The following is a 13,769-nucleotide window of genomic DNA, read 5'->3' on the forward strand; positions in this document are numbered from 1 at the left end:
CTCTTTATCACCAACACCAACATCATGAGGAGGGAATGAAAGAGGAAATCTCCTCTAAGGAAAAGTACCAAAAAAAGATATATCCCTTGCAAAGATGAGGTTGAGAGGCTGGCTGTAAAGAAAGAGGACCAATAAATCAAACTCCTTAATAGTTAAAAGAAATGGAGATCTCTATAGGGCACTCTTTGTAGAAGATACAAACATGAAAAGAGCATCCTTTATGATATTTTTAGTTGCATCATTTCAAGTTTGTGAGTGATATTTTTATGCTATATAATCCATGTACTTTTTTTTCGTTTTGGGGTTGAGATCTGATGGTTGCATTGCTGTGGATTCCCTTTGGCATGAATTGCTCGATTTTAAAGTTATTTCTAGTGGAAATTGTGGAATTTTGGATCCCTTTGGTATGACTTCTGATGTTTTCTAATGAAGTGAGTTTTATCATCTTCTTTCCTTTGAAAAGATACTATAGTTGTTATCTTATAAAATTTCTATGAAATACTGTAGGTTTTGTCTTCCTTTGATGGACATGTTACACATGCCATGTTTCCTTGTTAAAGTTGTAGCAAGTGGCAAGTTCTTGGATGTATTAAAGGTATGATCATCTTCTAATGATATGTTCTAAATACCAACTTATCAAGGATGGTGCATATGTCATTCATCATCTACTTCCAATAGAGATGTTACAAGTCCTATCTACCTTTTCCAAGTCATTGTGAATTCCATCCTCTTGGGGATGTAGGTGTTGTCTTCATTAATCCCTTTAACTCTAGATCAAGGGGGTATGTTAGTAAAATTCATTGGTTGTGGGTGTCCCTTGATATGCTTGAGATTTGGATAGTGTCTCCAAGAGCCTCTAATGTATGATACTTTTTTGTTTTATTATATAATGGAACTAGATGGGTACAAAGTTTTGGTACATCAGGATCCATACTTATATTGAGCCTAACTCCCCCAATAGAAGGTTCACCCATTGATTATCATAATAGGTAAGGCCTTTTCAAATGTATATAACACGGGAGTTGTGTCTCATTTGTCATTTTTATTCAATTAATTAATTAATGGTTGTTTCATACCCTAGGTGCACAAGTTATTCCCTCTTTACCTTGATCACGAGTATATCTTGTGATAATAAGGGATTGTGTTCCAACATAAACCTTATATACATCTTTGTGTGTGAGAGTGCATGTGCATGCACTGTATACACACACACGCGCACATATCTGATACTATCAAAAGCATCTACTGCAGTACCGTTCTTCGTATGATCATATCATTTTCTTGTATATATTCAGAGAACTTTGTTTAATCTGTATAAATGAAGCCAAGTGAAATTTAAAGCTCAACTTTAGACCAGTGCCCTGAATATACATCCTAAAGCACATGAGAAATGAACTCAAAGAGGAACCTATACCGTAGATCAGCTCTATTATTTTATTTTTGTCATTCTTGCCTTAGGTTTTGAACCATGTGACAGATTGTCAAGTGCTAATGACTTGACCATGGGGCTAATAAGGACAGATGCAGATTCACAGAATATGAGAGCTAATGGAGGCAAACTACATGAACACAAAGTTATATGGTAATCTTGATTTGGTAAAACATAGGATCTTTCAAGAATGTATCTATATTCTAAGATTTTTCTTATAAATGATACAATCTAGGTGATGTGGTACGACAAATGCACCTTCAAATCTACAGTTCTAACTGTATTCAAGAAAAAGCCAACTTCCAAATAAAATTGGTATATCTTCAATTGATAACACAAATGCATTATATTATTCCATGGAGAAAAGGAAATAGAACTCACATTGACCTTCCCAACTTCTTTAGAAAAATCTGAATCTGATGGAAACTTATTCCCAATCTCTTCTGCATAACTTGGAACTTCAGTATGGACTGCTTGTAAGAGACTAGATTGTAATCCAGTATTTGAGGATTCTTTATGCAGGATCTTTTTATACACTCCAGGCTCAGTTTCCCCATCATGTTCATCCATCTGAATTGATGTCGACCTCACAATATTGTAGGTGATAGACCAAATATAGATGGCACCAATCTGTCCAGCAAAACATATTAGAGACGAAGATGTCTTTCTGTACAATAACATAAACTTGCTTACACAACCAAGCTACCAACTTTAGAACACTTTTTATTTTCTTATCAAGGCAACCACACCCCAAAGCATGTCTTTTTATCTGGTATGTTACATACATCCATTCAACTCAGAAGATGCATGATAATGTACAGTAAGTTTTTAATTACTTGGTTCCCAATAAAGCATAAATTTATTCAAACTTGCAAGGAAAACTATACCGCCATAGAAAAAGATGCATAAGCAATTCCATAATCCATGCAAACATCAACATCACCAAAAGGACTTCCATTTTGCTCACAAAGTGCAGGAACAATAATGAGAAGCAGATTCCCCAGGTTTCCTGTACACATCGTAAGTATAACTCAAAAGAAGAGTAACATGTTGTGATCCAAACAACACCAAACGAAAGTAATATATTTTAGAGGGACCTATTTATATTAATGAATAGTAAGATAAATCAGGCCAACTTTACTACAATGATGGTAGAGAAAAATAGAACATGCACAGGTCTTTGTTAGACACAGCATCAACTAAATAGTTTTAGAGTTTTTTAACTCTATATACCAATAGAGAAAATGTATTTACAAAAATTACATAATTTCAATTGTTGAAAGATTGTTCTTAAACCTAAGTAAAATATTAGTAAAATATTCATATAAAATAGCACTGTTTTACATCAGTCTGCACATTTAGAAAGTGCAAAACTTGTGTAAAAACATGTAAAACTGACTTCTATTGATAATTTCGTGCAATAGACATGAAATGCACCTGCCTGAACAACAGTTCCCCACAACAAGACCACTTAAATGTCTCGGGGTTCTTGTAAGCTTCACAACAATCCATCCTAAAAGTCCTCCAATCAAAAAGGTAAGAAGAATATTAACAGGCATGTACCACCTGTAAACAATCAATATAGAGATGTTATCATCAGATTAAAAGAAATAATTATTAATTAATAATCAGATTAAAAGAAACTAAGATTATCAACTTCCACTTCTTACATCAATGAATTCTATTTGTCCCTGCCTATGAGAATGATTTCCTTCACTTTTTATATGCAACTTTGTAGGCCTACGGCTACCCATATAAGCAGGGGAAAATACATTCTTTTCATGTTTTTTGTACACAACTTTGTAGATGCACTAGCTGTTATGGACCACTAAATGCAAGGTATCTTACTGTTTGATGCTTTTCGAAATGTTCACTTAAGTATATGATTATAAGAACAATATACCATTTAAATTGTACATGTAAAATAATATCTAAAAATAGAACAACTAAAATCACTAGATTTAGCAAATGAATTACAACTAACAGTTCATCAAGAATTTTAATGAAATTGCAATATTCTTTCTGTTATCTTGAAACAAGTTTCAATTGCAATGGTAACTACGTCTCCTTCATGCTAACCAACTTGTTGTCATAGCATCAATTTAAATGACAAATGTTATTACTGCATCACTTACCAAGAAATTATATCATCAAACGTCACTGATTTTGCCAAGCTTGCAAACATAAGAGCTGGTGTAAACACAATAAACACAATCTGCAGAATGACATAGAAACCATAAAAATATAAGAAGCTTCTTTTTTGGCTTTCATGATGTCCTGTTCTCAATTACACAAATTATTGAATGACTCTGGAGAATAATATAATACTAATTCATAAAGACTAAAAGCAAGAAAACTAAATACCTTATCTGACGAGACCATAAATTGTCTCATATTTAACCAAATAAAATCATCCATTTCTTCCTAATGTATTGGTGTTAAAGTGGATTTGAGTAATGATTAATAGTTTTTTAGCTTGTTTAAAGTAGAATGTAAAGTAGATATTTCATTTATTTTTAGTATTAATGTAATCCAAAATGCTTCTAATGTTTCCCCATGAGTATGTTTAAGATGCTATAATGCAAGTAAATATATCATTGAATAAACTCATGTCAGTAGAGAGATCTAAGACACTTGCAGCAGAGATCTCTAGACACTAACAACAAAGAACTCCAGACAACTTTAGAAGACTTTGAAGACATTATGAGAAGATAGAGAAAACTCTTCTAGACTTCCAGCACACTCCAATATTCTTGCAAGATCAGTGAGCATCAATCATTCGTAAATTAATGGGCAAAGTATCTGTTTTATGCAAGCTCCAAAGATCTCTTGCACAACATGTTATCTTTCCCCACCAAGGATAACTCAAATTACCACAACACTCAAATGTCATTGCATGATAGCATGTTTTTCATTATGGTAAACAATGATTTGGTTGAGTGAACTGAAGGATAACACAATACAAGAAATTCATATGGTTGTGAGCAATTGCCATAACTGTCACACGAAAATCAACCAGAAGGCAATAACCACTCTCCAGCAACAAACTAGACAAATTATGAGCTGCAAGTAATTGTTTCAAACTTCGTGACCTCAAATACACTTATATTTGTAGGGTTGAGGAGGAATGTGACTGGTTGAACCTCTCATGGATGGATATTCACATGAAGTAAAACTCTGAAGTCATCCATGACCCTTCGTTTCACTTGACATTAATTTTCACTTCATTTTCCAAAATTTGTAACAAAGCCACTAATTTGCATACAACTGCCACTGACAATTTTTTTCGCCCTTCTTCATAACAAAGAACAAGAAACAAGCCAATGGAAGAAAAGGAGAGATGATCAAAGGAATGGACTAGGGGGCTAGTCATCATGTGGACAAAGTCAGAAAAGAAAAAATGTATAGAGGCCAATTGACTTGTCTAAAAAATCCATCAAGGACTCAAAGTAAGTAGGTGATGGTATGCATTTTTAAAACATACTAAGATCATAAATGGACATGAATATGGCACCATGTAATTCATTTTATGGGCACATAAAATCGCTTTCTTTTGCATTTGCAATATGACATCTCTATGTGATGAAAACTTATTTAAGATCTTTCTTTTACAAGTTGGTACCATGGCAACAATAGTTAAAAGAAATTAGCCATATGCATCTTAGTACATTGGAAGCTCTTGGTCTAGACTCTAAGCTATATTTTTTTAATATTCTATATCTAGCATGAAAAGCATTTGATCCTTAGAAGAATTTAATGCCAAGTAAAATCAAAATTTTATTTCTTTTCATTATTCAATCTTTGGTGAAAATATATAAAATTGGAGGACATTTTTTGCAATATACTTTTTTTAATTATTGTTTTGTTTGAGGGGATGGGATATAAGGAAATTCTTTATGATTATATTGTGAAGCTGTGACTATGTTTCCTTTCTTTAACACGATAAGGATTTTAGTGCTATTAACCAAACTATTGAAGTTGCAACTAATAAAATGTAAATTACATGATCAGCATAAATGAATTAACCACAAGAATTCATTTAGACTGAAACAAACAAACAAAGAAGATCAGCTGAAATACAAACTCAATTATTGTTGTAATTTTTCCTCTCAGCCACACCATTTTTCTTTAGATTATGAGGAACCGTGTATTGTTTAATTATACCATAAACCATTTTCTATACAATACTTCAAAAAAAAAATATGAAGTATATTCCCCCCCTTCATTAGATTTAAGAACCTTAAAATTGTGTTTTAAATTCCTTGAAGCGTTCAGAAACTTCACATTTTTTGATAAGAAATAGACCCATGTTTATAATGCTATCATCAACAAAAATAATAAAATAATAAGCTCCCCCAAGTAACTTGATTTGCATGGGACCACACACATTTGTATGTATTAATTCAAGAACTTTTCTTTGCCTCTGATTTGTCTTTATTGGAAATTCATTCCTATGTTGTTTAAATGCACAATCATCACAACTAACATGTTCATTCTTAAATCCTAGAAGACCTTGCACCATCTCTTTTATTTTTGTAGAGAAATAAGATCTATAAGATTTAAGCAACCATAGCTCATGTGTCATAGTTCTTTAGTTGATACACATGTTGCTTGATGACTTTCTACTACTACATCAAGTTTGTACAAACATCCTATTATGATTTCCTCAACAATCACTTTATAGGTGATATTTCATATCCTTTAATTGGCAACCTGTCTTCAAGGATTCAACTTTGAAGCCTTGATTAGTACTAGCTGAAATTGATATTAAATTATTCTTAATTCCTGTAACATACAATCTTACATTTCCATTAGGCAATAGTACACATATCACCATAACCTTTTATGTCATGAGACCTATCATCTCCCAAATAGATCTTACTGCCATCAAATTTTTCTCATGGAAGACATTAAACCAATCTCTATGACATGACATGTAAATAGATTTTCCTAATTCTATAAACCAAGCATTACAATCATATGTTTCAATTGAAAGAGCAACATCTAAAATAAACAACTTGTTACACCCCATTTTACAAGATTGGCAATATTTTTCACTTTACTGTTATGGTGTGGTAAATATGCATGTGAGAATTAGATTACATCAGATGGATGTTTTGAAATTAGCATATGGATATCTAATGTTTAGCATTAATGTATAATGATATGATTGTCCCTTTTGTTATAATGTATATGATGATGTTAATGAATTGGGCAAACTACTGTTGTGGTTGCTAAGTTGGATGCAAGACAATCCACCCTGCCCTCCAGGATAGAGAGGGAGAGCATCACTGGAGAGAGGGATATAGATGCAGTGAACAGGCACGCAATGCCATCTGAGTTTCTACACACACATACGTAGGTTCAAGTTGTTACTGTTTTGTGATCAAGTTATTGATTGGAGCACCTTGTGTCTCTTCAGGTATAGTGTTGGTTTGAGCCTATGTCAACCCTATGTTGTGAAGACCTAGCTCTATACGTTGGTTGGTTAAAACCTGAGTCTAGTTTGTTGTTTTCTTGGTTTATTATTTATCTATTACTGATGTTTATATTACTATTGTCTCATCAATACATATATACGTATATGTATAGTTATGTGTAAACGTACATATGTGTATGCATGTGTATATGAAAATATACATATAAGTACATGTACATAAATGCATACAAATTTATACATATAAATACATATGTAAAGATGAGTAATAAAGATGAAGATTTATTAATACAAACATATTGTATTGTGGGATTAAATTCCATGTGACAACATTGCCAAACTTAATAACTTATGAAGTTGTGATAATATGGCAAAGATAAGCCAATTACCTACGGCTTCAACAAGCCTTGCATTGAATTGCATATGTGTTTTTGAAATGTGTTTTCCTTGGCTGATATCGGCAGCTTAGTATTGATATGTTAATGATTACATCAAAGTGTGTAGCCAAGTGGATAATGATCCATGGTGGCTTAAAGTCATGAGCTTATTATTGTTGCATCCTAAATATGTTTAGAAAGATTTTGTTTTGGTATATATATTATGGAAGCCGCAGTGTAAGGCATGAGGAGAAAGAATATTGAGCTCTTAACCATTTCTTTATAGCATTTTGGCTTATGCTCATGAAAGCTCAATAGAATTGCTATCGACTTATTCTTCTTGATATGAAAACCGTTTCCTTGCCATCAAGTAGTGGGAAATGAATAAACTTTGGGCTCCAGTTCAAAGTAAGGAACCATCTTCTTGAAACCATTTTCATTATTCACTTTGGATACTTCTCTTTTCATCTTGGGAAAAGACATTTATTATTCAGGTTAGTAAGTTGGGAGCTCAAAAAAGGATAAAAGTAGAGAGAATGTTTACTCTCTATAAGCCATACAATTGTGAGAGACTCGATATCTTCATGCTAGAAGGATAGCAATTAGTGTGCAAGATTTATGTAGATTTCAAAAGACGATATTCCTTTCTTATGTTTGGGAAAGCGAATAAGTTAGAAGTTGTAATGTTGTAAATTGCACATCGTCACATAAGGGCCTTCACTTCAAGCTGATTGGAATAATTCCTCGCCTGCTTGTCCTTTAGTCCACATGGATTGCCTTGTCAGCTCAGAATTTGGCTTCTTGTCAAGCATGTTGACTATTTGACTAATGGACTCTAGCATGCCGCGGAGACGTCCCGCAAAAATGTCAATCCACAGGTGGTCGTCTGAGTGTTATGCCTATGCCTTGAAGACTTCGTAACGCCTCTATTCGTGGCCACCGACATCGGGATTCCTCTTTGAAGGCTATATCTCGCGCATTTTGGGATTTGACAAGGATTCCTTGATCACCCAACGGATTTTCTAAGCTCGGGGTATACTTCTACATCTCCATTATAGGTTTTCTAATCAATTTATGCCATTATCACAGTCTTTGGAGAGCTCTTGGAATTCAACTCCACTCATCCGAGTGAAGGTTCTTTGAGTGTCAAAGGGGAGTTTCTCTCTTTCCATCTTTACTTCAATATCTATTGCTTCTATCTAGTTTACCAATCGCTTATCTATTTTACTTCCATCTTTATCATTTTATCTTTCCATCATTGCCACTATTTGGGTTGTCTGTGGAGGCGGAAACACCAAAACAGGGCTCTGACTGAGGCAGACCTCTAAACACAACCCCCATCATTTTCCTCTCACTTGTGTATAGGCTCTTGATTGAGGAAAGAAACTCATTTAGTTGTAGGCTTCAATTGTGGGCGGGTTGCAAGCGCGGGTTGTAAGCTTCCTTCATCTTGTCCTATCTTATTTTAGCTTTTCCCATTCTATATCGCTTATTTTACTTATTATAATATCATTTGTTTAGTTGTACGGTCGTATTTGTACCTTTCATATGGTCTTTGTACTTTGTTCGTACAAGACAGTAGCACGCCGCACTGGTGTCATAGTTCTGTGCACTCGTCCCGAAGACGAAGGCTTAAAAGAGTCGTTCGGAAGTCTTGTCTATAGTCTATTCATTTAATTTTGTATTTTGCATCCCCTGGCTCACCTTTAATGCTAGTTTAAGTGAGGTAGAGCGAAGCTCGGTTTGTTTCCTTGGAGTTCATCACTTCAACGGTAGCAAATCCTGTCCTCTACAGAAGCGATTACAAATGTTTTCTTCAAGATTAATCTTGTTGTGTCATGGATTAAGTTGAAGTGTTCTTTTCTTGAGCCTTTATTAGTAGTTGCATAAGAGTTAGTTTAACTCTTAGAGCTTAAGTATAAGACAAAGATGTTGGCAACAATGCAGCAAACTCAAAAGGGGGGGGTGGCGGGGGCGCATAGGTGAATTGGTTTGCGCCAAAAACTACTGCAGCTTAAACCACAAAATAGATCTGATAATTAACAATTAAAGCATTAATCAACACCACATCAATAACACACATAACACCAAGATTTTTGACGTGGAAAACCCGGTTAAGGGAAAAACCACGGTGGGAACCTACCCACAATGAGATAATACCCTGTTAGGAATAAATGTGAATATTACAATGGGAATGCACATGCATTCAAGCACACTGCCTAGAGCTCACTACTCAAAATAAGAAACCAAAAAAGGCTACAACCTAAAGGGAAGGCTCACTGCCTTACAGGAAGTCTCACTGACTTACAAAAATATTCGGACTACAATCCGGATCATATGAACTGTGAAAATAGCATCTCCATATGCTTGAGTACAGTTTTGGTTAAGCTCACTGTCAAATCTTCACTGCAACTGGTGCAGGAGCACTTGATGGACTTTATGCCTCCATGAGGCAATTTTGTAAATTTTGCTTTAGCATTGTGTTTTGATAATGTAATAAGGTATTTTAGACCATTTTCGACTTATTTGTATTGAGTTTGAGTCTTAGGAGGTCATTGGTGGGTTATATGGAAAATCTTGTAAAAAGTTATGTTGTCAAATGTTGTCATGCAATTTTGCATTTTTGGTTGTATGTGGAAGGTGAAGGGTCAAGTCATTTAAAAGTCAGTTGTAAATTGTAATTGATCATTTTTGGTTGGAAAAAGCATAAATATGGCCTCCAACACGAATTCCATGAGTTTTTGAAGGTTGGAGAAGGATGGAATAAAAAAGGAATTTATTTTTGTAGCATCCTTACATTGTTTTTTTTAAGTTTTTAGAATTTGCAGTCTAAAACATGCTATTTTATGGCCCTCTAATGATCTCATATTGTGGACTATAATATATGGATGGAAAGCTATTTGTTTCTAGTTTCCAAATATTTTTGTCTCATAAAATTTTATTGAGTTTTGTGTAAGATATGGCGATTTTGGTGAAGGCTCTCCAGTTTGATAGTTTTTGGTGAAGATAACAATCTACAAAATCTATGGTATGGAAATTGTCGGTACAATAAAATCCCTCAAACGAATTGGAAAAGTTTAAAAAATGATTCTAGTTTAATCTAAAGGTGTTTTGGTTCAATCTCATTAAGTTTTTCACAAGTTATAAGAAATTTGGTGCAGGTTGCTTGGAACCCTACCTATGGTTAGCAGTTTTGGTAAAAGTATCATAACTTTTGTTTTAACCGTTGGATTAGGCTATAACTTGGAGGAAATGTTTGTATTTAGGCTTTCTTAAATATCACTGAAGCGATTGGCTTAATTATGTCTCTAGTGAAAAGTTATTAAGAGTTGTTCTCAAGTGGCAGATTATGTCCTAGTGCATTGATATGGTTAAAGGGTTACAAAAATCAATATATTGTGTTGATGTGAATCCTCCCTCTTGCATCAATTGGTATCAAAGCTCAGAAGGTTTGGGCAAGAGAGTTTGGTATTTTTTTGTTGTGTTCGTGCAGGTTGAGAAGAGAACCTGGTTGCCAAATGACTAGGTAGAGAAGAGAAAGACCTAGGTGAGGCAAAAGACAAAGTGGAAGCAAGGTTAAAGGGACTTGATTGAAGAAATGGAATTTTTGAGGAACTTCTTGCAAGGTGAGGGTTCACAAGAGGATAAAAAAAAGAAGAGACAAGAAGAAAAAGAGAGGAAGAGGAAAGAGGAAAAGATGAGGAAAATAGAGTTTGAGGAAGAGATAAGAGAAATAAGGCAAGCTATGGAGCAAATGAGAAAAAGACATAGAAGAATTGGACAAAAGAATTGAGATGCAGCAACAAAGTTGGCACTTGGCCATAAATAAGAGGGTATTATGGCCCATTAAGAAGATTGTTTAAAGAAGAAAACAAGCAAGGACAACAATCAATGATGAAGAAGAAGATTTATATGCAGCCATTGAGAAAGAATGGAATAGCAAGGATAGAGTTGGACAAACCAAGCAAACTAAGATGATGGTAGAGGAAGAGAAACCCATGAAGGAAGCAGCCATGACAAACCATGAAGATGTTGAAATAGCAGGTATCAAGCTTGATCTGATTTCAATGGAAGATGATATTGAATTGGTGACAAGATGATTTGGTTAAGGTCAAGGATGACTTAATTTTGGAGGATCAAAGTTGGTTTCAAAGGTATGATGGTATGATGTTTTCTTCACTACTTTTCAAGGAGGATAATGGATTTTCAGTTTTTTGCACTTTAGAGGTTTGTGATCCTAACAAGGAGGCAAGGTTGAAGGAAGAGAAACAGATGGGAAAAGTGAGGACCAAAGGTGAAGAGATCATATCTACACCAAAAAGGAGAAAGAGTAAGGAAGGAGTACACAATTCTTGTTGAGATTGTAAACAAGGGCAAACCAAAGTTCAAGATGAAATCCAAGGTAAAAGGGCAAACCATAGAAGGCATCAAGGAGAAGATTTTGAAGATGGAGACATGTTACTTTATTTACTCCAAGAGGACTTGGAGATTTCATTTGGTTGGGAGTATGGTGCAGGAGCACTTGATGGACTTTATGCCTCCATGAGGAAATTTTATAAATTTTTCTTTAGCATTGTGTTTTGAAATGTAATAAGGTATTTTAGACCATTTTGGACTTATTTGTATTGAGTTTGAGTCTTAGGAGGTCATTTGTGGGTTATATGGAAAATATTGTAAAAAATTGTCATGTTGTCAAATGTTGTCTTGCAATTTTGCAATTTTGGTTGTATGTGGAAGGTGAAGGGTCAAGTTATTTAAAAGTTAGTTGTAATTGATCATTGTTGGTTGGAAAAGGAATAAATATGGCCTCCAACACAAATTCCATGAGTTGTTGAAGAGTTTTGAAAGTTGGAGAAGGATGGAATGAAGAAGGAATTTAGTTTTGTAGCATCCTTACATTGTTTTTTTTTAAGTTTTCAGAATTTGCAGTCTGAAACATGCTATTTTATAGCCCTTTAATGGTCTCATATTGAGGAATATAATATATTGATGGAAAGATATTTGTTTCTAGTTTCCAAATCTTTTTGTCTCATTAACTTTTATTGAGTTTTGTGTAGGATATGGCGATTTTGGTGAAGGCTATCCAATTTGACAGTTTTTGGTGAAGATAACAGTCTACAATTTGTGTTATGAAAATTGTTGGTACAATAAAATCCCTCAAACCAATTGGAAAAGTTTAAAAAATGATTCTAGTTTAATCTAAAGGTGTTTTGGTTCAATTTCATTGTCTTTCCAAAGTTATAAGCAATTTGGTGCAGGTTGCTTGGAACCCTACCTAGGGTTAATAGTTTTGGGAAAAGTATCATAACTTTTGTTTTAACCGTTGGATTTGGCTATAACTTGGAGGAAATGTTTGTATTTAGGATTTCTAAAATCTCACCAGAGCGATTGACTTAATTATGTCTCTAGTGAAAGTTATTAAGGACTGTTCTCAAGTGGCAGATTTTGTCCTAATATGTTGATATGGTTAAAGGGTTACAAAAATCAATCTATTGTGTTGATGTGAATCCTCCCTCTTGCATCAGCAACACACTTCTTCGCACAACTTCCCTACTACTAAATGATTGATACAATATTCGCACATAGCATGATCACTTACAATGATTATTACATATATTTATACAAACCCTTCAACCTGTATTTCAAGGTCAACTAAACCCTCAATACAATTTACAAAATAATGTCCTCACACGCTACAACAATACATGCAGAACAAAACAATGTCGGCTAAGACATAGTCTGGACCCAAATCAATACCGCAAATACGAAACACCTCCAACAATTATGCCTCGATCATCCGCAACACACTACAACCACCAAGAACATCGCATAACATGACGAACATCACCGGACAAGGAAAATCTTCAATACCGTCCACAATAATCAATGTGGACCACCAATATGCATAGAACACAATCTAAAGACATTCACAAGCAACATGAATTGCATCACAACAACCGCAACAACTCGGATCACCAAAATCATTATCATCTCTCTACTGGAGCTCAAAAACATCAACATAACTATCTGTCAACCTGAAAGATTCGCTTGTGGATATTCAAATCATGAACCAAGCTAACAGAGGACACGCATCAACATCCAGAACACATTCCACTCATCCGCAACCAAAGATATAGCAATTTCGGAGCAATACGAAGCACAAACCAGAATACCGAATAACATGAACGACTACATAACATCCCAATACCGGATCTCATAACTCGATCAAATCATCATGCAGACCTTTGCAAATGGGAATGAACCATCTACAGAAAACATACAAGAAACCCTTTAAACCACGTCAGCTCATCTGCAATACACAAGCTAAACCAACTCATCCAATCAAACTACAACACTGGAATACTCAGAAGAAAACTTTCCAACAATCTCCTCATCAACAATCTCCACATATGTTGACATCAATGACAACGTATCAGCCAATATCCAACAAAAGAAGAGAGTACTATTCAAGGAAGGGAAATTCCCATCTAAAAGGAACTTGTAGCTTCAAATCTCTTATCAACTC

General features: G+C 34.5%; 1 protein-coding gene across 1 annotated transcript in view; it reads right to left on the minus strand.

Annotated features, from left to right (window-relative positions):
• Nucleotides 1-13,769, minus strand: part of LOC131070449 (protein PIN-LIKES 7) — a 42,468-nt gene that overhangs the window by 10,872 nt on the left and 17,827 nt on the right. The window contains exons 2-5 of the mRNA XM_058006001.2: nt 3,565-3,644; nt 2,871-2,995; nt 2,317-2,438; nt 1,811-2,059 (exon numbers count right to left, since the gene is read on the minus strand). Of these exons, the coding sequence (XP_057861984.2) occupies nt 1,811-2,059; nt 2,317-2,438; nt 2,871-2,995; nt 3,565-3,644 (576 nt within the window). The remainder of the gene's footprint in view (nt 1-1,810; nt 2,060-2,316; nt 2,439-2,870; nt 2,996-3,564; nt 3,645-13,769) is intronic.

The sequence above is a fragment of the Cryptomeria japonica genome, chromosome 3, assembly GCF_030272615.1.
Source record: "Cryptomeria japonica chromosome 3, Sugi_1.0, whole genome shotgun sequence".
Taxonomy (NCBI): Eukaryota; Viridiplantae; Streptophyta; class Pinopsida; order Cupressales; family Cupressaceae; genus Cryptomeria; species Cryptomeria japonica.